The sequence below is a fragment of the Pleurodeles waltl genome, chromosome 3_1 (assembly GCF_031143425.1).
Source record: "Pleurodeles waltl isolate 20211129_DDA chromosome 3_1, aPleWal1.hap1.20221129, whole genome shotgun sequence".
In the NCBI taxonomy this organism is placed as follows: Eukaryota; Metazoa; Chordata; class Amphibia; order Caudata; family Salamandridae; genus Pleurodeles; species Pleurodeles waltl.
Window position 1 is genome coordinate 73,728,705 of NC_090440.1, and position 25,109 is coordinate 73,753,813.

At 45.9% G+C, this 25,109-nt stretch overlaps 1 protein-coding gene and 1 long non-coding RNA gene across 3 annotated transcripts in view; one reads left to right on the forward strand and one right to left on the reverse strand.

The window, feature by feature from the left end:
• Positions 1-705: 705 nt before the first annotated feature.
• LOC138283768 (uncharacterized) overlaps positions 706-25,109 on the reverse strand; it is a 337,826-nt gene continuing 313,422 nt past the window's right edge. The window contains exon 4 of the long non-coding RNA XR_011201300.1: positions 706-857. This is a non-coding gene — a long non-coding RNA (uncharacterized lncRNA). The remainder of the gene's footprint in view (positions 858-25,109) is intronic.
• Positions 10,497-25,109, forward strand: part of PAMR1 (peptidase domain containing associated with muscle regeneration 1) — a 184,451-nt gene continuing 169,838 nt past the window's right edge. The window contains exon 1 of one of the 2 annotated variants that reach the window (XM_069221835.1): positions 10,497-11,126. In XM_069221835.1, the coding sequence (XP_069077936.1) occupies positions 11,057-11,126 (70 nt within the window). In that variant the 5' untranslated portion in view covers positions 10,497-11,056. The remainder of the gene's footprint in view (positions 11,127-25,109) is intronic. The other variant, XM_069221833.1, reaches the window with a different exon arrangement.

The window sequence follows — 25,109 nt, forward strand, 5'->3', positions numbered from 1 at the left end:
CACTTACTTACATGGACTCATTCCTCCATATATAAATCACTGTGCCATTCCACTATGTCAAAGACAATTTGGCCCTGTTTGGATCTGTTCATTCAAGATCATGACCCAAACATCCCCGCTGTAACTTTATCTTAGTATGACACCTCCCCCCATACTATGTTAGGCCAGTCACACCACTTCCTCCCTTCGTCATTTCCTTTTTCTCTACCTCCCACCACCCCCGCCCTCAGGGCTTCCTTAGAGCAACTACATCTGTGCCCCAGAGTCTCTATCCTACCCCCTCTCATTTGCTTGCATGATGCTCCTTTATTTTTTCTTTCCTACGTTTCCTACCATAGGTACTTCATTCTCTAAACTTGCTTCTCTGCAACATATTTTTCTGGACTTATCTATATGTTATTGACACTCCACAACTCTCTGGTAATTTGTGATGTTCTCTTATTGATATATTCTATTATTTTGCCACATTTGCTATATGTCTTTTGTCTTTTTTATCTTTGTTAACACATTATGTACCTCCTGGCAAAAACACCTTCAGTTCTATTTTCCCCACTCAGCATTTGCTTGCTGCATTATGATTATCAGACATGTCTTTGTAATAAAGATAGATTGAAATGCAAATAAATGTAAATGTCATTCACTCATGCTAAGTTGCACTTTTCAGATGGCATCTTAAATCTTCTGTTAGCTTACCCTGTAACCAGGCCCAAGTTGCACACGTTGAAGTTTCATAAATGTTTGCCAGTGTCTTGTTTTTCTCTCCTCTGCAGGTGTCTTGTTGGATGCCTCGTGAGCTAGAATAGGATTTTGTGTTTGTTGTATTAGACTGATAGGCAGTGGGCCTATTTTGGGGACCCCTGTATGGAACAAATTTGAATTTTATTATCCATTGCTGGCTAATTCAAGCTGGCATGATGTCAAATGATACTCAATTATATAATAACCTTTAACAGAGTCATACAACAAATCGTTAAGATGAAACTGGGTAGAGCGAGAGTCAGAGGTACATGTAGGCAGAAAAGGAGAGAGGTTTACAGGGAGAAATGTAATAGACAGATCTTAAATTAACAGAGATCTCCTTGGAAGGTGGGGGCCCCTGACAATTGCTTGCTTTGTACACACCTTAAAACACCCCTGCTGATAGGTAGTCGCAGTAACGAGATCTTGGCTTCGAACATGGAGACAGAGATGGTGAGAGGAGCCTCCTGTACTGGGCAGACCAAACCGATGATGCATTCAAGGACGAACAGATGCAAGGCTCCTTGTTTGGGGCTGGGAAACAGGGGAGTCTACCTGCTCCCACAGTGCTTAATTTGTGCTTGTTGTTTCCGGTGCTGAGCACCAGCACCTATTTTTGAGGGCCGGCGCTCATTCTTCTGCCTCAAGGATTTGCTGCGAGCAAAAAACACAGATGGGAAAGACGGAGGAAGAGAAAAACGAAAAAGCGTCACAATGGGAGAAAGCAGAAAGCTGCAAGAGTGAACTGAAGGGGCAAGGAGTGGTTTTAAACGGATTGAAGAGGCCTGAGATGGCTTCAGGATTACGCTCCCTCAGTATTCCGTGCTCGCACATTTAATTGCAGCAGCCACATGTTCAAAAGGAGGGCTTTGGGCACCGGCATGTTTTTATTTACAAATTAAGCACTGGCTCCCAGAGACACTGTTGGAATTGATTCCTTTGGTGGGAAACTGATATAAGGATTCTTCTAGAAACTTCTTTGACTCTTCAACTGTGTCTTCCTTAGTATAGCTTTAGCAGACCTTGTCCTGACTACGCTGAGAAAAGACACACTCTCTACTCAGCTGACTTCCCTTGCCTGAGCATTGAGCTTCATGCTTGAACACTTATGCTTCTCCCCTGAACCTTAAACTTGGTTCATCCAATGATGTCCCCTTCTTCCTCGTAGAAATCCCCTCGTCACTTTCGATGCCTTCTTTAGCATAGGGATGCTCCTTTATAGAACACTGCTGGATATTCTGTGTCTCGTACATGATCATATTTTGCTTCTTTTTCCTAATCATATACAGATCCTGATTGCTTGGCCATTTTAATACGTATGGTTTGATAATTTGCTTACTTAATCTTGCTAACTGACTTGAATTGTGATTTGACTAATGTATTAATAAAACCATAATGGTTATCCATCCTCTCTGTCGTTTTTTGTGATGCCACACTGGTTCACTGTAATTAAAATGTGCTGCCCATGCTAGCTCTTTTGCTACACTTCAAGTCAACAATAAAAGGGTTATATGACCAGTGGGACAACCTTTTTGATGACTTCACTAAGAGATTGAGATTCAAGGATACCAGCTCCATCACTGCATACCTCAGATTTATGAATTTTATGCTGTTTACAATGGCCATCTGTGTGGTTGCAAAAATAAAATTTTACTTTCCTGGCAATGAGCAGGAACAGTGTTCCTTGAACTGGCAGTCTCTGGAAACATTTGCAATAAGTGGTCTCTGCAAGTCTGCATGAGCTTGAACATAAACAGGTATTGATTCTACAGAAACTCTATCCACCCCAAGGTGAAGGCAAACAGAGGGTGGTTTTTATAATTTGTGGCTATGATGTTCCACAACTCCTTAACAAGAAGGTTGCCATTCTTAAGACAAGGAATAATCTGCTTTTTACTCCACCCTGTCAGACAGTCTGCAGCAATGAACAGTAGCTGAGGTTTGAGGTTGGAAACTATTTCTGTTGAGCTCCAAACCATGGCCGTGTTGGCCGATTACACGAGACACCTGTCTCGCGCTAAAGGGAAAAGTGATGCACTATGGAGACGAAAAATCAGTCCGTAACTTTGCTGTGACATCAGAAAGACATTTCTGTGGTGTTTCATCACTTGTGCTTCAGAAAATTCACAGACCATCAAAAGAATGGATTTGCCTGGTTCTAAGTGTTGTCAAAAGGCCATCTGTCACTTATTGTGCATGCCTTGCTCTTTGCCATTGCAAAAGGTGCCCTGTAGCTCCTTCTGTAATACAAAGTGTGATGATGCTGCTCAAATCCCTGCTATTTCAAGAGGTGCAGGTATCCCTCAAGGCATAGTTGAGATCCCTGTTCAGATGAGGAGATGAGCTTTGGCATACATAGAATACAGAACCAGGAGCAGGACATGGTACATGGGACTGGTCTGAAATGTTATGATTGGTGGTAGCAGTGGGGATTTATGCTGTCTGGTAGCTACACTCCCATCCCCGGGTAGGGTTTTACTGGAAATACACTTTGAAAAATTATGATGTTTCCTGCACCATCTCCTCTGAATGCATTTTGCCCCTGCGTATGCTGGAGCTACAAAATCTGTACAGGGATGACAAGACTTATGAAGAGATGTGCAACAAAAGTTCCTCTTCTGTGATGGGATTCGAGAGGGTCCCAGTGACCTTATAACATAGCTTGGTTGGGCTTGTTGCCCATCTGAAGCCAGGCTGGGCTTCTCGGGTGCAGAGCAGGATCGTTTATGCCACACACACAACCATGGATGTATGAAGCAGCATGTGGGATTGTAGCTGCCATGAGTACAGCATTTCTTGCAGCTCTACAAAAAGCATTTCACATTTTTACTGTTGCAAAGCTCTATGCACCAGTACAGAGGAACTCAGCAGCTCCCTTCTCATGAGAGCCAGAAACAGACTCCAGGGCTTAGAATTTGGGGGCCAATTTGGATTAATTGCAGCACCCACTGTGGTACCCACTGCAGTGACCCAGAAAGACTGTTTCCGGGCCTACCATTGTAGCAAGGCTGTGAAGTTTTAAACTGCCAATTGGACCGTTCAAAATAAACCACTGTTTATAGGTCAAAACCTTCTTTTACCCCTTCCTTACATCACCTCTAAGTAGGTCTTATTCCTCCTAAACAAGTTCATTATATTTCAAGTACAACATGTAAACGTTTACTGTTTCACATATCCTGGCTGCTAAAAAAAAAGTCTAATAGCTATTTTCACTGTAGCAAGGCTGGCTGCTCCATTGGAAAACACAGGATCACATTATTTAATCTAATAATGCTGATTTCTACTTAGAAGCAGCAAGAAAATTTATTTTAATTGAATTTTGTATAATTAGCAAGGAAAAGGTATTTTAAGAAAGTTACCTTATCCCTGCATGAAGTCCCTGGAAGACAATCTGCATTTTGCTCTCCCACGTCTGACAGTCAGTAATTAGCATTTCAATGGGTATGAAAGAGGTGTCAACGTGCTCTCAGGACAAGTGCAAAAGGCCTTTGGTGTGGAAAGGTGTAGTTGTGCCCTTGACAGGATGTCCTGTAGGCCTGGGTCCCGGAACTTCATTAATTTTAAAAAGGCCTACCCTGTCACCCAGGGGTGGCGTTAGCAGGGTGCAACAAGGAGGAATACTTTTATTCCTCCTCGTTTTTTTGCTTTTTCTATGTGTGCTGCATTCTAGAAAAAGCAAAATGCCAGAAATGATTGTTTATGTGCGGGAAGGTGTCTCTTCCTGCACATAAACAATCATATGAAAATGAAGCGTTGGCACTTCTGTGTGTGCTGCGTTGTGCAGCACACACAGAAGTGCCAAAGCACCATTAGTGATTGTTTATGTGCAGGAAGGGAGACCTTACCGCACATAAACAATCATACCCCTCAACACAGACATCCTTGCACAATGGTACAAGGATGCCTGCGTTCGCACTGGCAGCTACATTTAGTGCCAGCGCAGAGGGAAATGCAGGGGTGTGCCGTGTTCAGTTAAATATGGTGCATCCCTACATTTCTAAAGTGACGCAGCGTGGCGCTGTCAATTTTGGCGCAGCGCCACTTTTCAATAAATCTGCCATAAAGTCAGATGGTAAAATATTTGACCAGGATTTACCTAGACATCCTGGACAGTGCATCCGACCTGTGCTCCATCGTGGTCAGCATCAAATTGCGCGTAGATCCTGTTCTATTGGGATCATTGACTATAATTGGGCCCTTCTGCTTCTTGGCACTATTTCTATTTAAAGTGTACAAATTCATATCTTTGGTTTCCATTATTGGATTTATGTCATGTTAGTGCCAAGTATTTATTACATTTTGCTCTGTTTATCTATTTTTTTTTTTTTATTGTTTTGCCTTTCAACTTCATTGGTGTATTAGTACTGTATGAAAACTTTACACAATGCCCCTAAATTAAGCTTATCTGCTCAGTACCATAGCTACCAGTGAGTTTAGCTCAGATTCAACTATTTACTCTGAAGGTTCACTCTGACAAGCACTTTGCTTATTACCTGAGGTGGTTGCAAGCCCGCTCAAATGATACCCCAATTTCTAGCACTCATCCTCACTGACCGCAACTCATTGATGTACATATTGGAAAAAGGGGGGCTTAAAAAGGTGTGTCTACGCATAGTGAAATTAGCATCTAAGTTCCAGGAGTATGTGTTTGCTGTGGAATAAACACTAGGGAAGGGCAAGTGACACTGTTAGCATCCTCTTGGGCATGCTATGTGATACTGTGGTTTGTGACAATGAGTGAGATAAGGAATATAAGGATGTTGCAGTTGCATCTTTAATGATTGGACCAAGTACCAAGCAGATGGGAATTGCAGGCATTGGATGGCTGCATTTCAGTAGGATGCTGATTATCCCAAGGGGTTGTAATTTATAGTGAAGGGCTGGTCAAGGTGCTTATACATTAATCAGCAGCCTTATTGAAAAAAAAATAGGTACAAACTCCCTAATTTAGAAGATAATGCCATTGTTAGGCATAATGTCTTTGTCCTACCAGTGAAACTGTGATCCGCCTTATTGGATGAGTCATGTTAATATAATCAGTGCGAAAAAAAAAAAAAGATTGAGGAAGCATTGTTGGTGGCCTGTTATGAGTTAAGATGTGGTATACAAAAAAGTGATGTATTCAATGTTTGAATTAATCTCATTGGGCAGCATCCCAGCCCGTCATTGTTTTGCCCATGATGCCACCTCAGAGTAGAGTGCGCAACACAAAATCAGCTTTTTCACTTGTCCAACAGGAACAGTCCAGCTTGAACCACCAAGCAAGGATCCTCTCTGAACTAGAATGCAAACAACCCAAGGCCGTCCTTGGCCTCTTCAGTTGGATGCAACTTAGTTGCAGTGCCACAGTGAGCATGGGACCCACATCTGGCCACATCCATCACATTTAAAACTTCACAATAAGGATTTGAAAAAAGGGATGGATGGAATGCTTGAATTAAACTCAACCACTGGTAAATACTGGGTGCCACATCCCAGTCCATCATTTTTTGCCAAAAATGCCACTTCAGATTAGAACCTACCATATGCAAATCATCCTTGGTTCTGCTCCAATAGGAACAGTCCAGCCCAAGCTACCAAGCCGGGTCATCTCTGAACTGGAACATAAGGGACCCAAGACTAGTTTTGGTCTATTTGTGCCACTTCAATCAGGTGCAGTTTGGTTCCAGTGGCACAGACAGCACAGGACCCACATCTGGAGATCACAATGAGGAATATAAAAATGAAGGATAACTCACTTGAATTAATCTAGCCTACAAGTAATTACATGGGGCCTCATCCCACTCTGTTAACTGTTTTCCTTCAATGCAACATCAGATTATACCTAACTGTTTTCAAATCAACCTCAGCCCTACTTTGCTAGGGGTTAAGCTCCTCTCAACTAAAGGAGCCCAACTAGGCCATAACCTGTGTAGGAATGCTTGTGTTTCCATTCTCAGGGTGCACCTGGCTTGACAGTTTGCCTAGGCTGTTCCCAGTGCAGCAGGACCAAGACTGATTTGTCTATGGCTGGTTCCTCTCTTAAGTGGCATGGAGGGCAAAAGAACAATAGGCTTGGATGCACATGTGAGAAATTACTAGTGACTAAAATTAATTTAAGCTTTCCACCTATCAATTCTCCTTTTTCTTCAGTGCGAATTAAAAGTGAGACGCTGTGCTTAGAGATGAGTCCCATGCTCACTTTTACATAAGATTCAGGCTTCACCCTACTGAAAGGCCAAAACAGGTATTGGTGTACTTGTGTTCCCCTTCAGGGGGGTTGTGGCCTGTCAGCTCAGGTGGACCGCATCCAGTGGAGCAGAACCAACACGGATTTGCATATCGCTGGTTCCTATCTGAGGTGACATGCTAGGCAAAAGAACAATGGACTGGGATGTGTCCCAAGTAATTGCCAGTGGCTGAGATTAATTCAAACATTCCACCCATCACTTTTTCTTTCTTAACTGGATTGAGATGTGGACATTGTGGCCTAGAATATGTGTAAATTTGATTTTGCCCATGAACCAGTTATCCATTTCTAGCTGCTATACTTATTGACTACTATAGCAAATGGATTAAGCTAATGTTCCTAGAACATCCCACTGCTGGGGAAGTCTTGGAAATCTTCAACAAGATGTTCTCTATGGAAGGCTTCTCCACCACAGTATCAATTAAGCTCAATTTACCTCGACTGAAGTCACCCCCTCTTTTAGCCGCTAATGGTATTTTTCATTGCAAGGCATCCTTGTACCACCATCAAACAATTAATCCGTTTTCTAAAGTGTGACTACTCACCCGTGAGGGTCTCAAGGCACTGGGGTGGGGGGACAGAGGGGCCTTATCCAAAGAGACACATCTTGAGGTTCTTCCAGAAGATGGTGAGCAATTGGCTTTGTCTGAGGTGCAGGCGGAGGTAGTTCCAGCTCTTTGCTGTGATGTAGGTGAAGGAGTGTCCTCCGGCAGTGGTTTTACGAATGCGTGGGATGGTGGCCAGGGCCATCTGGGCGAAGCGGAGGGATCTGGTGGAGGTGTGGAAGGAGACGCGGTGGTTCAGGTAGGCTGGTCGTGAGTTGTGCATGCCTTGCATGTGTGGGTGAGTAGCTTGAAGGTGATTTGTTTCTACAACCCAGAGCCAGTGGAGGGTCCTCAGGTGTTGGGAGATGTGTTCTCGGCATGGAAGGTCCAAGATGAGTCTTGCGGCGGTGTTCTGGGTGAGTTGTAGTTTTTTTATATTTTTAGTCAAGGTGCCAGCGTAGAGGGCATTGCCGTAGTTGAGCTTGCTTGTGACTAAGGTGTGGGTGACTGTCCTGAGACAGTCTACTGGGATCCATCTGAAGATCTTCCGAAGTCTGCGGAGTGTGTGCCAGCAGGAGGTGGCGACTGAGTTTACCTGGAGGGTCAAGAATAGGAAGAGTTGACGATGGTGCCTAGGTTGCGGGCGTGCTCAGTCGGTGCAGGGGGGCGCTGAGGGATGTGGGCCACCAGGAGTCGTCCCAAGCTGAGGTGGCATTTCCGATGATGATGAGCTCAGTCTTGTCGGAGTTGAGCTTGAGGCAGCTTTCTCTCATCCAGGTGGAGACGGCTTCCATTTCTGAGTGGAAGTTCCTTTTGGCCGTGTCCGGGTCTTCGGTGAGGGAAATGATGAGTTGTGTGTCATCAGCATATGACACACACACAATAATGGACAAGATGAGCGTGCCAACTGATAGATTAAAAAAAACTTACAATTGGCTCTAAAGGGGACTTGCCAGTACCAATTCATTAAGGTCGTGCCTATGGGTGTACTGCACAACGCTGATAATGCAACAGGTAAAACTCCCTTTAACCTTTTATGGGAAAGGGTGGCTGCCACTATACTGGTATAAAAGATGGAGGAGAGAGAGAGAGACCTTGTCCTGTGCATGAGACAAATTAAGTGGTGCATCGGAATGTCACAGTGAAGTACAGAACTATGAAATTTTATTGTGCCAAATGAAAAAACTGCAGTTGACAGAAAGGTTAATGTTGGTGATTTTGCCACAATCAAACGTCCTCCATGAATCACGGGCACAACAAGTTCAGAAAACCGCTGAGAGTGGCGAGGACCAGGGTCCACTTTGATTTTAGGCAATGGCCAATGAGGAAATGTCAACTGTGCTGTACTTATTTTGCCCCAGGTTACCCCATACTTGAAGGGCAAGAGTGTAGGCTGAAGTAGGGTGACCAGGCGTACCGGATTTGCCGGGCAGTCTCGTTTTTTCACCAGCTATCCTGGCAGATTTCAGGAAATTTAGCTCATGTCCCGGTTTTTAAAGAGGGTCGACTGAAAACGGTGGAGAGTGCCTTGTTAAGTTTTCCAAAGGAGAGATAGCTAGCAGCTGTTATAAGAAAGCAAAATTATTAGCAGGCATAATACTGGCTTGAAGATTTGTTTCTTATTTATGTTCTTAGGGCCTCTTCTATGCTGATGAGCGCTGTCATTCTGTGCGCTCAGTTGAAGTAAAATTGTAGTCCTTCTTCTATTTTTGTTAAATGTCCCAGATTTTGGCTTTAAAACTCTTGTCACCCTAGGCTGAAGGAGTGCAGATGATGACATGTATGACTGCCTCACTTAGCACAAGGTGTCTGTCTCCATGCCACTAGTAGTAATGCAGGTACTGGCTCTTGTGTCGATGCAGGCCATACAGAAGTTTGTAGCAAGATGCTTGTGGGCATGCCAGTGTGACACTCTGCAATTTCCAAAATCATGGGTTACCTACCAGATTTAGAGACTGTGGAATGGAGTAGGTTTTTCCAAAAGACAGAAGGAGATGTAAAATGCTACCCTGGCACATGTCCCTCACCTTGCCTCACTCATCGTTGCAACAATTTAAGCGAGATTGACATTTCGATCACAACTGGCAACACATTATTTCTAAAGTGATACACCTCTATAAAGACAGAGTGGCATCCAGTCTGCCTTTGACACATTGTTGTCCTGTTTGCTTTTATTTTTAAATTGCAAACCATCTGGAGCAGAAACGGTGTACAGAGTTCACAGCAAATGCTGTGGCGGTCGCCACTGAGCGGGGGTGGTAGGGCAGGGGGGGGGGGGTTATAAAAAAAAGAATTAAAAAGAGAACACCTACCTACTCCGTCAGGAGACGGGTTCGTCTCTCTTCCGTCCTCGTCCTGAGCAGCCTCCTCCTCTTCTGGGCAGCACACAGGATCCCACACTCCCCTAAGCCAATCACGACGCAGCTGTCACCAGCATGACAGCAGCGTCGTGATTGGTGTGAGTGGCCTGGTTTGGCCTTACACAGGGAGTGGGACCCTATGCATTTTCAGCCGGGTGGATAAGTGCTAAGTGCGCATGTCAGTTTGGCCGGCCGAACAGACATGCACATTTATGGTGCACATACAACTCCTCCTCCAGCCATCCTCTAGCCCAGCCCTGTCCCTAACCTGGCTCCAGAAGAAAAATAAAATGAGAATAACATTGCGTTATCATCATTTAATTTTTCCTTTTCCTAAAAGCAGTGGGGCGATGCCCCTCTGCAGAATGGTAGGTATGCCTTTAGCAGTAGATGGAGACGGTATACTAGTGTGGGGGAGCAGGGTGAAAGGATATCACAAGCCCAGTAACCGAAGGGGGTGTCCCTGAGACACTGCTGATGTTCACTCCACTCACACCTCGTCCACAAGACAAGCTGATTGCTGGCCTGAGAATTAACGAGCGCGCAATTAGCTAACGCGTGTTCACTGCCCGAGAACGCGCGTGACCACAAACACATGTACTGACAGCGAAGTGCATTTTTCCAGATTTCTTGCCAGGTCAGCGATTGGGGTGGAAGGAATGTTGCTCATAGTTTTAGAACTTCTGGGTGTCTCGGTTGTGTTATCCCCATCAGTGCTGCGCGCCGCAGGAAGAGGTTCGCGCGCAGGGGTCGCGGTGCCCACGGAAGCCACCAGCTACCTACAAAAAAAAAAAAACTTCCTGGAATGTGTGGTCTGCAAGACTTCATATTTAAAGAGCCGGTTCGCACTCAGCGCGCTGTAACTCGAGGGCACGTCCTCTTGGCGCTTGGCGGATGATTGTTTAGGGTCCCGCGGCTGGTGTTTCCGGAAACCCCCATCCTCTGCGGAGCTCCGACTGATGGAAACTACAAAGGGTTGTTAACTCGACCCTACAGAGCAGATTAGAAGATTGCTCACGAGTGTTTGAAGATTTTTTTTAAAGAACATTTGTAGGTTTTCCGGCTCGAGCGCTTCATGAGCGATGAGGTCTGCCTGATGTCTGAAATCTGAGCCCCACTCAGCCTGGCATTGACCGAGGAAGACTTACTGCTACCGGTGCGTGGCTCACTCCAGAGCTGGCACCATGGACCGGGCCGTGTGGGCGCTGCTGCTCGCCTGCCTCCAGCTCCGGGGCACCGGCTCCATCCCTAAAGGTAACGTAACCTGGGCAGCGCTTAAAGCTAGCGTTGCAACGTGCTTTCCCTTTGTCTTGCGGACGTGAGAAATAAAGCCCATAGTGATGAAGTTATTCCAGTGCTTAATTTGTAAATAAATAGGTGCCGGGGCCCTCATCGGGAGGCCACTGCGGTTTGCCCCAACATCTCCCCTGCCAGCGCTGCTAATAACAGAACCACCTCAGGTACTAACCATCATACCCTACAAGTACCATAATTCAGATTATTCCATGCCCCCAAAGCTTTAAGGATGGCTTGCATACACTTTTAATGTATATTAAATAAATAAACAGTTGTTGTGCTCATCTCTAAATTATATAAACAGCAGCAACATGTGGCAGCCTGTCATAAGAGCCTAGGATCACACGGTGTATAGTCCGGATTACAGCCCAAGTAATATGGTTCCACATAGGCAGTTTACCTGTCGCGCCAACCTACAGTCGAGTTGCACTGTATTGTTTTAGTGATTTATAGAGACCGCTGTACACTTTTCGGTTTCTAGCCGCTATAGGAGTAAAGTTAATAATTTATGTTAATTATTTTGCATAGTGCTAAACTGGCTGGAATACACTCCGGAGCACTTTCGGGCGTGGCAGCACTGAGATAAAACATTGATACATACAGATGAATGCGCGCGCCTTCCTTGGTTGCGGAGTAATTTATTTCAGCAAAACGTTCTATTTTTTATAAACAAGGAATACGCCTATTTTGCCCAGTAGGTTTCAAACAAAACGGCATTACTATTGGCAATCTCTGCAGAGGGGCCAAAAAATGAATGGGCATAACATCAAAACTGGAGTTTTGCGGGCTTGAGCTGGTTTGAGGCACAGTCGTGCTCTGTTTGACTAAGTGAAACTTTCAAAATCTGCATCAAAGTACCCTTCGCTCATTTCACCTGTCACAAATCTGTCCCACTATCTGTCTAAACTATTCACGGCACCTTCAGGTAATTCTGTGCTGTGACGTTTATTTTCACCGCGCTTTGGCCCTTCATGAACCTCAAGGCGAGCCTTCTCCAGGTAAAGTGAGCCCTCAAACACTGCCTGCTTATATCCGATGCGGTGTTTCGCTTCAGGTTTACAATTCCATACAATGTGTAAAGCCTGTTTCAAAGCGCTCCTAAAGCTTTCTAGAGGCTGTAGCCCTGGTGTATGGAGGTACATTGAATTGCCTAAGATCACACAAGCATGTCTACAGGTGCAGACGGATCTCAGGTCTCCTTTTTTCGCAATGCCTGCTTCCTTCCTATGTTCTTTTAGAAACGCCTTTTTTTCCTCCAGAACGACTTTCAAGGGGAGGAGAGCGACTTGCTGTGCGGAAACTATTGCCTGTAGCAAGCTTTGTTTCTGGAGCCTGAAACAGGAAGCGTTGCCATGGGGACCTCCTCAGGGTTAAAGATGTTGGGCTCGGTCACGCTTCTAATCCTCCCCCTTGGGGTAAAGGAGCCCACAGCGCGTCTGCGCAGCCCCGCGCCTTGTCTCCGCCGGGCACCCGCAGGCCCCCACGTGTGACCTGAGGCTGAACTGTCTGCATTACACTTATAACAAAGGCACATGGGCTGGATCGTACGCCGCGGTCCTCTGAGTGCATTAGGAGCTACCCAACAACCGCAAGGAGCGGAGGGGCTCCTGCATCATGCTGGGCAGGGGCCCCCTGGGGACGGGGGCTGTGTTCTATATCGGGGAGGGGTGGGTACAGAAGCAGAGGGGGGATGCTATATGTGAGAGAGGGGTATAAACAATGAAGGCTTGGGAGATTTATATAGCGTTTACTCCCCCTGGCGCGGCGTCGAGGCGCTGTGCAAACGGGTAGCATGCGCATCTGTGTGGGTCAGGCCTGTGCTGTTCGGGGTATGTAGAACTGGAGGCGCCAGCCCTGACGTGTCTGCATCATACAGTGTACAGGACAGTGTTAAGAGACTGAGACCGGCCCTCTCTCTTACTTGACATACATTATTCTGAGAGCTGCAAGGTGCGGTTCATAGTTTAATAAAACTGTCAAAAGATTAGAATAGATAAGCTGGAAAATACCACAGAGGTATGACTTGGGAGCATTTAGCTGGTAATTTAGCTCAGTGGCTTATGTATTCAGTACAAAAATCTGGATGTAAGCCAAGTGCTAGCTTTGAATTTCACAGGGGAGGATGTGCTTCTCAGCCTTCATGGGTCGATAAGGTAAGCAATATCAATGGTCTGGGTTTAGGATCGAAAGTTCATTGGCACAATTCCCCAGTTCACTGGCGAGCTGTTATGTGTATTTGTAAAGCGCACTATCACCCACGAGGGTATCCTGGCACTGAGCAGGTGTGTGGCCCCTAGCCTTTCCTAGGGTAGGCTGTTAAATTAAAAAAAGCCAGGTCGTCAGCATCTTGTGAAGTTTAGGAAGAGGAGCCTCTGATGTGGAGAGGGAGGTCATTCCACAGCGAACGCTTATCCTCCTGATCTGGTTCTGTGTATAATATAAAACACACTTTGCTGTGATCCGCCACACTTTGGCTAACTCTGAACTTGATTGGACATTGAACTCAGTTAATTATTCCAGGGTTGGTTATAAACTGGTAAGTTCCATATGCAGAGAAAAAAGAATCCTACAGACCTAAGTATTGTCCGCTTTCCCTTAAAGGATGTGTTATTATCCCATGACCTCAAAGAAGATCTATCCTGCTGCTCCCTAAATAGATTTTAGTCTGCCGTGCATGCTTAGGACTTGCCTTGCATCCCCAGAGCGTTAGATCCAGTGTACCCGAAGCGCTATAAGTTACTTAGCACTGCTAAGGCAAACTCAGATATTGCTTCACTGACCAGCTCAACCCGAAGACCAGAGCATCCCGCTTGATGGAGCAATACTTCAGGGGGTAGGTGTGATGGTGATGGGTGACCTTGCAAGTGGTCCCTCATCTGGTGGCCCATCACTGTTACGAGCATCTACGCCTCTGACGCAAGTTGCAAAAGCCAGGACACCCCACAAGTTGCCTCTGAGGTGTAGAGACGACTTTGTAACTCCCTGGCACGCCAGTGACCTCCATTGAGGCCCGTGTGGCTGCCGAGAAGCTTCAGTCTCCATCCACAGTTGATTGGCGTTCTACTCCCAACACAAGCATCTCTTGAAGGCTCTGCAGGTATGGTCATGCCCTCAGGTGCAGTGTTGCTTAACTGATCACCACTAGCTGTCGTCCAGCGCCTCTCCTCAGCCTGACTGCCCAAATGCAGACACCTTGAACACTCAGAAGAGACTTTGGAACAGTAAGATACGCACCCTTTGGTCCCTGAGCTGGTGCTGTGCTTGGCCATCCTAAGTTTAACTCTATTTGAGACCCTTATTCCAGTGTACACCAGTCTTATGCTAGGCATAGAAAGACTGTGGTACACTTAGGAACATAGGGCCAGATGTAGCAAGCAGTTTTTCCTATTCTGTGTCTATGGGAAAATGTGTTCGTACATATTACTCTTAGTTACAAGGAAGTGGTGCATCGGTCCCGATTGCGTCTCCTCCCTTCCCCACCTAACGACACCATGGGTGGGCCGTATTTACAAAACAGAGCACTATGGCTGTCGTTAGGACAATAGCGCCAACATTTTGGACGCTATTGTGGCACTTTGCTGCACTAGCATCAAAAATGTTGACTCTAGTGCAGCAATTTCACTGCACCATTTTTTCAGGCCTCCCTGCGTCGGAACGCCCCTTGCATACATTATGCCTGACGCAAGGCGCAAGGGTTTACAAAGTGGCACAATGGAAGCATTGCACCACTTTGTAAATACCGTGTGGGAGAAATGTCTCCTTATCTCCGCCTTAACATAAAAAATAAATGACGCTAGGGTGGCACAAGGTGGTGCTAGGGACTTGTAAATATGCCCCTAGTAATATAGCACAGCAGATATGTGCCTTAACACTTCATAAAGTTACTGAACATATTGCCTTAATATTATTAAAGGTCCTATGTATTTCTTTGAAAGAATACCACTGTCGGGCAGCCTTTATTGAGGTGTGATACACCTGCTGCCTGACCCAGTTGTACACCACCGAGCATTTGCTCCCCCTGAAATTCAAAGCCTAGGAGGAAGTTGGCCGTCCACTCAGCTGCCAGGGGTACATAGTTCCTGGGATTTTAAGTAAAGCAGAAATACTGGATAGAAGGATTGCCCGACTGCTCTAGAGCCTTGTAGACCCGGAGAGCTAGCCGGACACTGATGATGGAAACCAGTTTAACTGCAATACTTTAGGACTTAGATAGCGAAGCGCTAGATGACTGCAATCTTCCCCCACACAACAAATGGACTGGGCCATTACCTGATGTTTGTTCTGCCGACCCCCCTTCGGTAACAATGTCTTCATGGCTCCAATATTGGGATAATTGGATCAATACAGCAGTGAACATTGAATGCTGCAGGCCTGGATCTAAGCTCGAAGAAACCTGCTGCTCATTGAGCGTGCCTCGACTCAGCGCTTAATTTTGAAATAGAAACGTGCCGGTGCCCAAAGCTCTCCTTTTAAACATGTGGCGGCTGCACTTAAATGTGCGAACACGGAATACTGAGGCAGCGTAACCCTGAAGCCACCTCGGACCTCTTTAATGCATTTACAGCCACTCTTTGCCCCTTCAGCTCACTCTTGCAGCTTTCTGCTTTCTCCCTTTGTGACATTTTTTCGTTTTTCTCTTCCTCCGTCTTTCCCTTATGTTTCTTTTGCTCGCAGTAAAACTTGAGGTAGAAAAGTCAGCGCCGGCCCTCAAAAATAAGTGCCGGTGCTCCCCACCGGAAACAACAACCACAAATTAAGCACTGCCGCGACCCTTCCTTCCCAGCATTCAGTATAATGTAGGGCAGCTAGACCACGAACAGCCCCGGAAGCATCATCTCAAGCACAGATAGGCACATCACAGATAACAGCAGCGACAGCGTTACTCAGATACAGAACAGGCGAAGCATGGCCAGCAGCAGGGGACCAGACATAACCGGGGCAGCACAGAGCCAACACTAAGTCAAGGGCCTCCTCGTGGGGGCTTCCTGGCCTCACAGCAGGGTGCCGTGAACCCCGCTTCAGCAGCTGCAGCGGGGTAGAGTTCTGGCTGGGCCTCTTCTGACTGCAAGTGGGCAGACAAAGGCTCATAAACAATATGAAAGGTTAGGTGGGCGTGTGGGAGACTGAAAGGATGGATGAGTAGCTGGATGAATGAATGAAAGGCTGGATGTAAGGAAGGATGAGTGAAAGAATGGATGGATGTGTAAAAGGGTGGATGGATGATGAGAGGAAGGGAGCGGAGGGAAGGATGGATAAAAGGGTGAATGAATGGACGGAAAAGTGAAAGGTAGGGTGGATGGATGAAAGGGCGCATGGAAAATTAGTGGTAGAGTGGATGAGTGAAAGGATAAATGGATGAATGAAAGGGTAAATGGATGGATAGATGAGTAGATGGAACGTGGATAGATTGGTGACTGAGTGAAAGGGAGGATGGATGGATGAGGGAAAGGGAGGATAGATGGCTGGAGTGAAAGAGTGGATGGATGATGGATGAACGAAAGGATGGATGATGAATAACTGAAAGGATAGATGGATGAGTGAAAGGGTCCATGGAGAGATGGACAGGTGAACGGATGGATGGGTTATTGGATGGATGGATAGGTTTAATTGATACGTTTGGAAATGGATGGATGGGTTTGGATAAGGATGGGCAGATGGACAGAATGGTGAAAGACTGAATGATGGATGAAAGAATGAAGGGATGACAGAATGTAAAGATGATATAGTATGTAGCAGGTGGATAGGAGGATAAAAGGATGACTGGGTAGATGCTTGGATGAAAGAGACAAGAGAGATCTTCTGGGGAGGGTCGTGATGACCCTGCAAGAATCAGACTGTCCTTGTTTTATGTATCCCAGTAGAGCAGCTTGTACTTTGTTGTAATGTTACAATAAAAAAAATCTATAAAAAATAAAACAAAGGGCAGGCTTAGGGCTCTATCACGCTGGTCGTTAAATCGTCTTTATTTGTAAATATTGAACTGTCAATGGTTCCCACTCTGACATGAGAGTAATAAGTGACCCTGGCACAATGCACTTTTGGTCCTCTGAAGAGTAGGCGGTAGGCTGAATGTTAACATCAAATGAGAGCCCCCCTGACATGGGAATGTCAAGTCTCCTTTGCACAATGCACTTTGCCCCATCTTGGACACTCATGGGACCACAGTACCAGGAACTTTTAGTGGTGTGAGTGGAGCAAGGCCATACGCCTGTTGGTTTTGCACAGAGTTCCTTCTTGCATGGAGCACATTGGCCCTTTCCTGAGAGCTGAGGGATTGATCAAAGTATGAGTTTGACACTAAATTGGCCCTAATAGTGGGCAAAACTATGCAGATCAGGCTACACCCAACTGCTTAGTCTCCTCGCACAATGCACTTTATGCACAAGCACTTATGAACCTTGTGGTTATTAGTGGAACTGTGCCCCACTGGGCCTGGTATGGTGATGGGCTAAAATGGGACATTGGTTATGATATGAAGGTACTAAAGCGGAGAGGGTCAATTGGTGCAGATCATGAGTAGTACATAAACCCCTTTCTATAGTCTTTTTTTTAACTTGGGGTGATCAAGCAAGTAAAGAAGTTTTGGGGTTTGGTGGGGGAGTGCAAAAAAACTTGTGAGTTGCTATCTTTAGGTCTTGCCTGGTTTAGTGACTTTAATCATTTTTAAGAGTGTTGTAATGTAATGATTTTAATTAATCAAACATCCATAAACATTCTCATTCTTCTTTTGGGACAGATAAAAAATAAAAATAAATAATATATAGTTTGCCTGTCAAACTCCACTCCATGTTACTCCACCTTTTACGCCTCCACTCGCTGGCCTCTTCCACGCCCTGACCCCCAATAGATGGAATCTGAAGGAGTCATTCTTTTCCATTTCCATGACTGTCAGTCCTGATCAGCAGTCTAACCAGGGCACTTCAAGTCAGAGTGATGTCCATTGAGGCTCTTCAACTTAAGTTCTCCCTCCTCAGGGACCTTTCTGAGCGTCAGGTTGATGAGCAAAGATGGCAGCAGCAAAGGCCATACCCCAGAGTGACAAGGTGGGGTTGCAGCACGGAGCACCAATGTGGAGCCTGAGTGTTGCTGCTGGGGTCAGGGGCACACCCAGAGTCAAACTTTGGGAGGTGCTAATGCTTAAAATAAAGGAGGCCGAACCATCTTCAAATCCTGGGTCAAAATGATTTATTGGGGTGTTTGGGGGATAGAAAAGCCAGTTGCATAATTGAGGGGTATAGTGACCCTCACAGGCGAAACCTACACCTGTTCAATTTCTTCATAGAGCAGATCCCACTTGTGTTCTCACATAACAGCTAAGTTAAAATCAGTCATGTAAGGCGAGTACTTTTGCTGACAGTTGTTTTTTTTTCAAAGTACCATTGATCAGGGGCAGCTCCTCGGCTATGGCGGAGGAGCGTCACTCCCCCACCAGTAGCAATAGATGCAAAACATTTACAACAAAACCATAATAAAGAGCGTTTATTATGATTTTGTTGTAAAAGGGGCAGGCCATGGGGCATGATACGGACCTAGGGGGAAAGCACAGCACTCACCTCGGTGTGCATGTATCTTTGGCCAGCTGGCCGTCTTGGGCGGCCAAACACACATGCTCACTGGGATCCCTCCAACCCGGCACTGTGCTTTCGGGTTGGAGACAGCAGGCAGAGACTTCCACTCTGCCTCCGATCGCCCTGGCTCGGCGCTCTGTCAAATCCTAATGCTGCTTTCATGCTGCCAGCATGAAACCAGCGTTAGGATTGGTCACAGGGCAGGCTGGGAGCCTGTGTCTGCAAGTTCTGGCAGCCAGAGGAGAGGATCGGAACTGCATGCCGAGAAATGTAATTTTTTTTTAATGATTATATTTTTTTTGTCATTTCCCCCAACATCCTCCTCTCCCCCACCCCCCGGCCACGTGCCGTACTGCCCACCCCTTTTCTCTCCCGCGATCCGCAACTGCCATTGATAGGTACACCCCTGCATGGCAAACATTTGCAACCTTACAGTTTGTTTCCTCAATCATTAAGTACGCAAAGTTTGTCAATAAACATTCCTTTAGCTAATAGTAAACTCTTCGTGTATGTGCTATATAATTGGTTGTTAATCTAAAATCCCGTATAGCCTGATGCATCTGGCAATGCTAGAGTGTATACATATCATTTCATACAAAGCTTTTAAAAGTAAAACCTGCCTGGATTACTTCTCCTGGTCCCAGTTAGAAACTGAGAAGAGGCTGACCTCACTCCCTGCAGAATGTGGCACCCATAGAAAGAGGGAGTAACTAGGAGAAATACAGATTGTTATCCTTGTTATGCCACTCCTGGGTTTGGTAAATCTGGAAATGCGTCAAAAATCATGGGAGTTGCATGGGAACACCCACCTGTGGATCGCCTTCCTTGCACAGAGCAAGGCTACTAGGGCACATATTTATACTTTTTTAGCTCCGCATTTGCGTCATTTTTTGACGCAAAAGCGGCACAAACTTACAAAATACAATTGTATTTTGTAAGTTTGCGTCGCTTTTGCGTCAAAAAATTATGCAAATGCAGCGATAAAAAAGTAGAAATATGGGCATAAGTGTTTTGGGCTTCCTTTCCTTACTCCATATTTTTGAAGCCATTCAGTGTCACTCAAAATGGCCTCGCGTGGCTTCAAAAATATGACTTAATGGTTTGTGCCGCACATGTGCCACATGGATTGGTGCAAGCATGGCGCAAACCACTCATAAATATGCCCCTTCTGTCAAATTTAAGGTAAATATGTAATGTTGAGAAACTAGTGCTCTGTCCCATTCAAAGATTGGCCTCTCTGATTCTTTAAACGGAATCCCATTACCGTGGCTATACGCGGAAAGGTGATGGCTGGCGAAGGTTTGCATCAAGTGCGTTTCGGTTTATGATGGTTCTTCAGTTCAAAACTACAGTGAGTGTGCAGACTGTTTGTATGTGTTTTATATTTCGGGCGTTGATATAGCACACACCCATCCCTAAGCGGGAAAAGAGCGCTTTACACAGAATGAAACAGATTTGCAAAAGGAGGAGGCCACCGGTTGTATGGGGATGTGGGCGCTATGGGGCATCACGAAGTACCAGTGTTTCAATGAGTACACACGTTTTACAATGTTCACAGACTGAAGAAATGTTGTAGAGTTATCTTAACATAAATAGTTACACTGTGAGTTGCTTCGGGTCGAAGAATCTTAGGGGGGCAGTTTGGAGGGACGTCTAGAGAGAAGGGTAGGGTTTTAGGAATATTCTTAGAATGGAAATATTGAGTTCGCAACATAGGCGGCAGGAGACAGGGCAGTGCTCCAACACACACAATTCACAAGCAGAGAATACTGACAAAGGAAGTATTTGAACAAGAGGACAACTGAGAAGCTGTTGAAATTAAAATAAACAGTTGAGTTAAAAAGTACACCATATAAATTAGGTAACATTAAGAACGCATTGCAATCATTCTACATCCGAAAATAACGCGTGGTATTAAAAACAACTAGCAATTAAAAAAGTATTTCAAGTTAAATAAGCATCTGAATATAAACAAAAGACTCGTGCTAACATAAGTCTTGCAGTGAGGTACTTCCGCTCACCCTTGAGCTGAATCAGAAAGGTTAGGAACTTGGCAATAAAAGCTGAACTCGCACAGCCAGCTGGGAAGGGGAGGAAGTAAAACCGAAGCCAGGGGTTTGGAATCGCAGCTGAGGCCCCCACTTTCTTGCTTTTTTTATATTTAATCTTCATCACAGAACCTTTCACCCAAGACTTAATTTGTAAATAAAAACGTGCCGGTGCCCAAAGCTCTCCTCTGAAACACGCGGCTGCGGCAATTAAATGTGCAAACACGGAATACTGAGGCAGCGTAATCCTGAAGCCATCTCGGGCCTCTTTAATCCATTCACAGCCACTCCCTGCCCCTCCTGCTCACTTTTGCAGCTTTCTGCTTTCTCGTTTTGTGACGCTTTTTCGTCTTTCTCTTCCTCCGTCTTCCCATATGTTTCTGTTTCTTGCAGTAAATACTTGAGGTGGAAAAATAAGTGCCGGCCCTCAAAAATTAGTGCCGGTGCTCACGCTCCGGAAACCACCGGCTCAAATTAAGCACTGCTTTCACCTTTTTAAAATTCCCCAGTCCCTGCTATTGTGCATTTAGCCATGGGCGGCAGCACAAAGAGTCTCTCAATAGAAAAACAAGTTTCTGTATTTTTGTTCTTTTTTCATAAATACTGTCATGAAAACAAATTGTTTGCCATATTTATTAATTCATTAAAATAAGTAAAAAAACAGAAAAACCTTAATCTTAACATGGCATCCGATTCCTGCTCACCAGTGAATGGTCAGCAGAGTATCCAAATGTCCTACGTAACAATTGTGTTGTATTGCGTTGGCCCTTACATAGCGCTTTCTTACCCCTTGAGATCCCCAAAGAGTTTATGGATGGATGGGTTCATATCTATTTGCCTTGTTACGTGTGGTTGTGATGGTGTTGGTTTTTTCGTTGCTTATGGAACACATATCTTGATTAGGGGTGGATGGTGAACTCCACTCCGCTTGCAGAGTTTGTAGAGTTTTTCCTATTCCACACTCCGCTTAGAGCACGGATTTGCGAAAAACTACACGTAGCAACGTTTTTTCCTTGTTTGTGCTCCCCAATGTTAAGTTAGCGACTGTGAGCAAGGAAAATCTTATTCCACACCACCTTTCAAAGAGATTTCTCAGCGCGGGCGGCGCGGATGGTCGCTACTGCTTGCATTGCATAACCTTCTGTTCGTGTTGAGGAAGCTGCTGCTCGAGTGGAAAATCTACTCAAGTGGCAGAAAAGAAGCAGCCCCCTATTGAGCTGCGTGTGGTGCAGTTCGCTCTGGTTTTACAGTATCGGATAAACACCTGGCTCTAAAAATTAGTGAGAACGCACTCTGCCGGTTGTGGACCTCTGTGTAATGTGGCTGAGATTTTTGGTTACTTCACAAAGTTCCACATAGCAGAACTCCGCGAACTCTGCCCAGGCCTAATCTTCAGTCATCCGCGAAGATTTGTGTGGTAGCAGACATGTAGCGTAGCGTACGCTGAACTCCACGAACTCCGCCCAGGCTTAATCTTCATGTCATCCGCAAGGATTTGTGTGGTAGCAGACATGTAGCGTAGCGTAGCGTACGCTGAACTCCGCAAATTCTGCCCAGGCCTAATCTTCATGTCCTCAGCGAGGATTTGTGTCGTAGTAGACATGTAGTGTAGTGTACGCTGAACTCCACGAACTCCGCCCAGGCCTAATCTTCATGTCATCCGCAAGGATTTGTGTGGTAGCAGACATGTAGCGTAGCGTACGGCTGAATTCCGCGAACTCTTCCCAGGCCTATTCTTCATGTCATCTATGAGGATTTGTGTGGTAGCAGACATGTAGCGTAGCGTACGCTGAACTCCACGAACTCCGCCCAGGCTTAATCTTCATGTCATCCGCAAGGATTTGTGTGGTAGCAGACATGTAGCGTACGCTGAACTCCGCAAATTCTGCCCAGGCCTAATCTTCATGTCATCAGCGAGGATTTGTGTCGTAGCAGACATGTAGTGTAGCGTACGCTGAACTCCACGAACTCCGCCCAGGCCTAATCTTCATGTCATCCGCAAGGATTTGTGTGGTAGCAGACATGTAGCGTAGCGTACGGCTGAATTCCACGAACTCTGCCCAGGCTGATTCTTCATGTCATCTATGAGGATTTGTGTGGTAGCAGACATGTAGCGTAGCGTACGCTGAACTCCACGAACTCCGCCCAGGCCTAATCTTCATGTCATCCGCAAGGATTCGTGTGGTAGCAGACATGTAGCGTAGCGTACTCTGAACTCCGCGAACTCTGCCCAGGCCTATTCTTCATGTCATCTATGAGGATTTGTGTCGTAGCAGACATGTAGCGTACGCTGAACTCCGCGAACTCTGCCCAGGCCTAATCTTCATGTCATCCGCGAGGATTTGTGTCGTAGCAGACATGTAGTGTAGCGTACGCTGAACTCCACGAACTCCGCCCAGGCCTAATCTTCATGTGATCTACAATGATTTGTGTGGTAGCAGACATGTAGTGTAGCGTACGCTGAACTCCACGAACTCCGCCCAGGCCTAATCTTCATGTGATCTACAAGGATTTGTGTGGTAGCAGACATGTAGTGTAGCGTACGCTGAACTCCGCGAACTCTGCCCAGGCCTATTCTTCATGTCATCCACGAGGATTTGTGTCGTAGCAGACATGTAGTGTAGCGTACGCTGAACTCCACGAACTCCGCCCAGGCCTAATCTTCATGTCATCCGCAAGGATTTGTGTGGTAGCAGACATGTAGCGTAGCGTACGGCTGAATTCCACAAACTCTGCCCAGGCCTATTCTTCATGTCATCTATGAGGATTTGTGTGGTAGCAGACATGTAGTGTAGCGTACGCTGAACTCCACGAACTCCGCCCAGGCCTAATCTTCATATGATCTACAATGATTTGTGTGGTAGCAGACATGTAGTGTAGCGTACGCTGAACTCCACGAACTCCGCCCAGGCCTAATCTTCATGTGATCTACAAGGATTTGTGTGGTAGCAGACATGTAGTGTAGCGTACGCTGAACTCCGCGAACTCTGCCCAGGCCTATTCTTCATGTCATCCACGAGGATTTGTGTCGTAGCAGACATGTAGTGTAGCGTACGCTGAACTCCACGAACTCCGCCCAGGCCTAATCTTCATGTCATCCGCAAGGATTTGTGTGGTAGCAGACATGTAGCGTAGCGTACGGCTGAATTCCACAAACTCTGCCCAGGCCTATTCTTCATGTCATCTATGAGGATTTGTGTGGTAGCAGACATGTAGCGTAGCGTACGCTGAACTCCACGAACTCCGCCCAGGCCTAATCTTCATGTCATCCGCAAGGATTCGTGTGGTAGCAGACATGTAGCGTACCGTACTCTGAACTCCGCGAACTCTGCCCAGGCCTATTCTTCATGTCATCTATGAGGATTTGTGTCGTAGCAGACATGTAGCGTACGCTGAACTCCGCGAACTCTGCCCAGGCCTAATCTTCATGTCATCCGCGAGGATTTGTGTCGTACCAGACATGTAGTGTAGCGTACGCTGAACTCCACGAACTCCGCCCAGGCCTAATCTTCATGTGATCTGCAAGGATTCGTGTGGTAGCAGACATGTATTGTGGCGTTACTTGTGCAAAGGAGTGTGAGAGAAAGTATTGCAGCATGCATATGCAGAAGAATATCTCATGCGAGGTATGTCCAGTCAGTATTACAGTGCAGAAAACAGCCAGCTATGTATTGTCCTTCTAAATTCTAGGTACCAGCTTGTTATCCTTATCTTCTGAGAATATTGTTAGGTGGTACAGTCTTCTTTTTGACTGTAGAAAGACGGGTCCTATTAGTGTATTGCCTGGTTGGCAATTTATAGGGTTTTGAAGGAGATTCTTCTTTCTTCGGGGAGCTACTGCAAGTCCTTGAAGGCACGGGTGATGTGGTCAGCCTTCTTCCTCAAGACCCTTCCTAATTCATCTCTCTGTAAACCTTTATGTCTATGAAATCAAGGGAAATGCTAAAAAATGCTACAATAAGAGTGTTCCCAAAGGCCTTCATTGCAGACTGGTACACAGGCCAGAAGACTGGTATGGCCAAGGCTGGCTTTAGATTCATCGTGAGTTGTCCAGAGAATGCAGGCAATGTTCCAGAACGCACTTATCACCATCAAGTTCTTTGAAACCCATGGTGAACATAGACTGAATGAGGTTCTCAGTTCTGACCTACACAGAAAGATTGTAATGAATGTGGCCACGGTCAGTGACAAAACCCTTTTGGTCTTTTAACTGTAGCCTCTGAGAATCAGGGAGCAAACGAGACATTGCTGCACACCCAGGCTAGCTTTGTTTCTACATTGGCCAAAATGTACTCAAGATACCCCAAATTCCTTTTAACAGAATC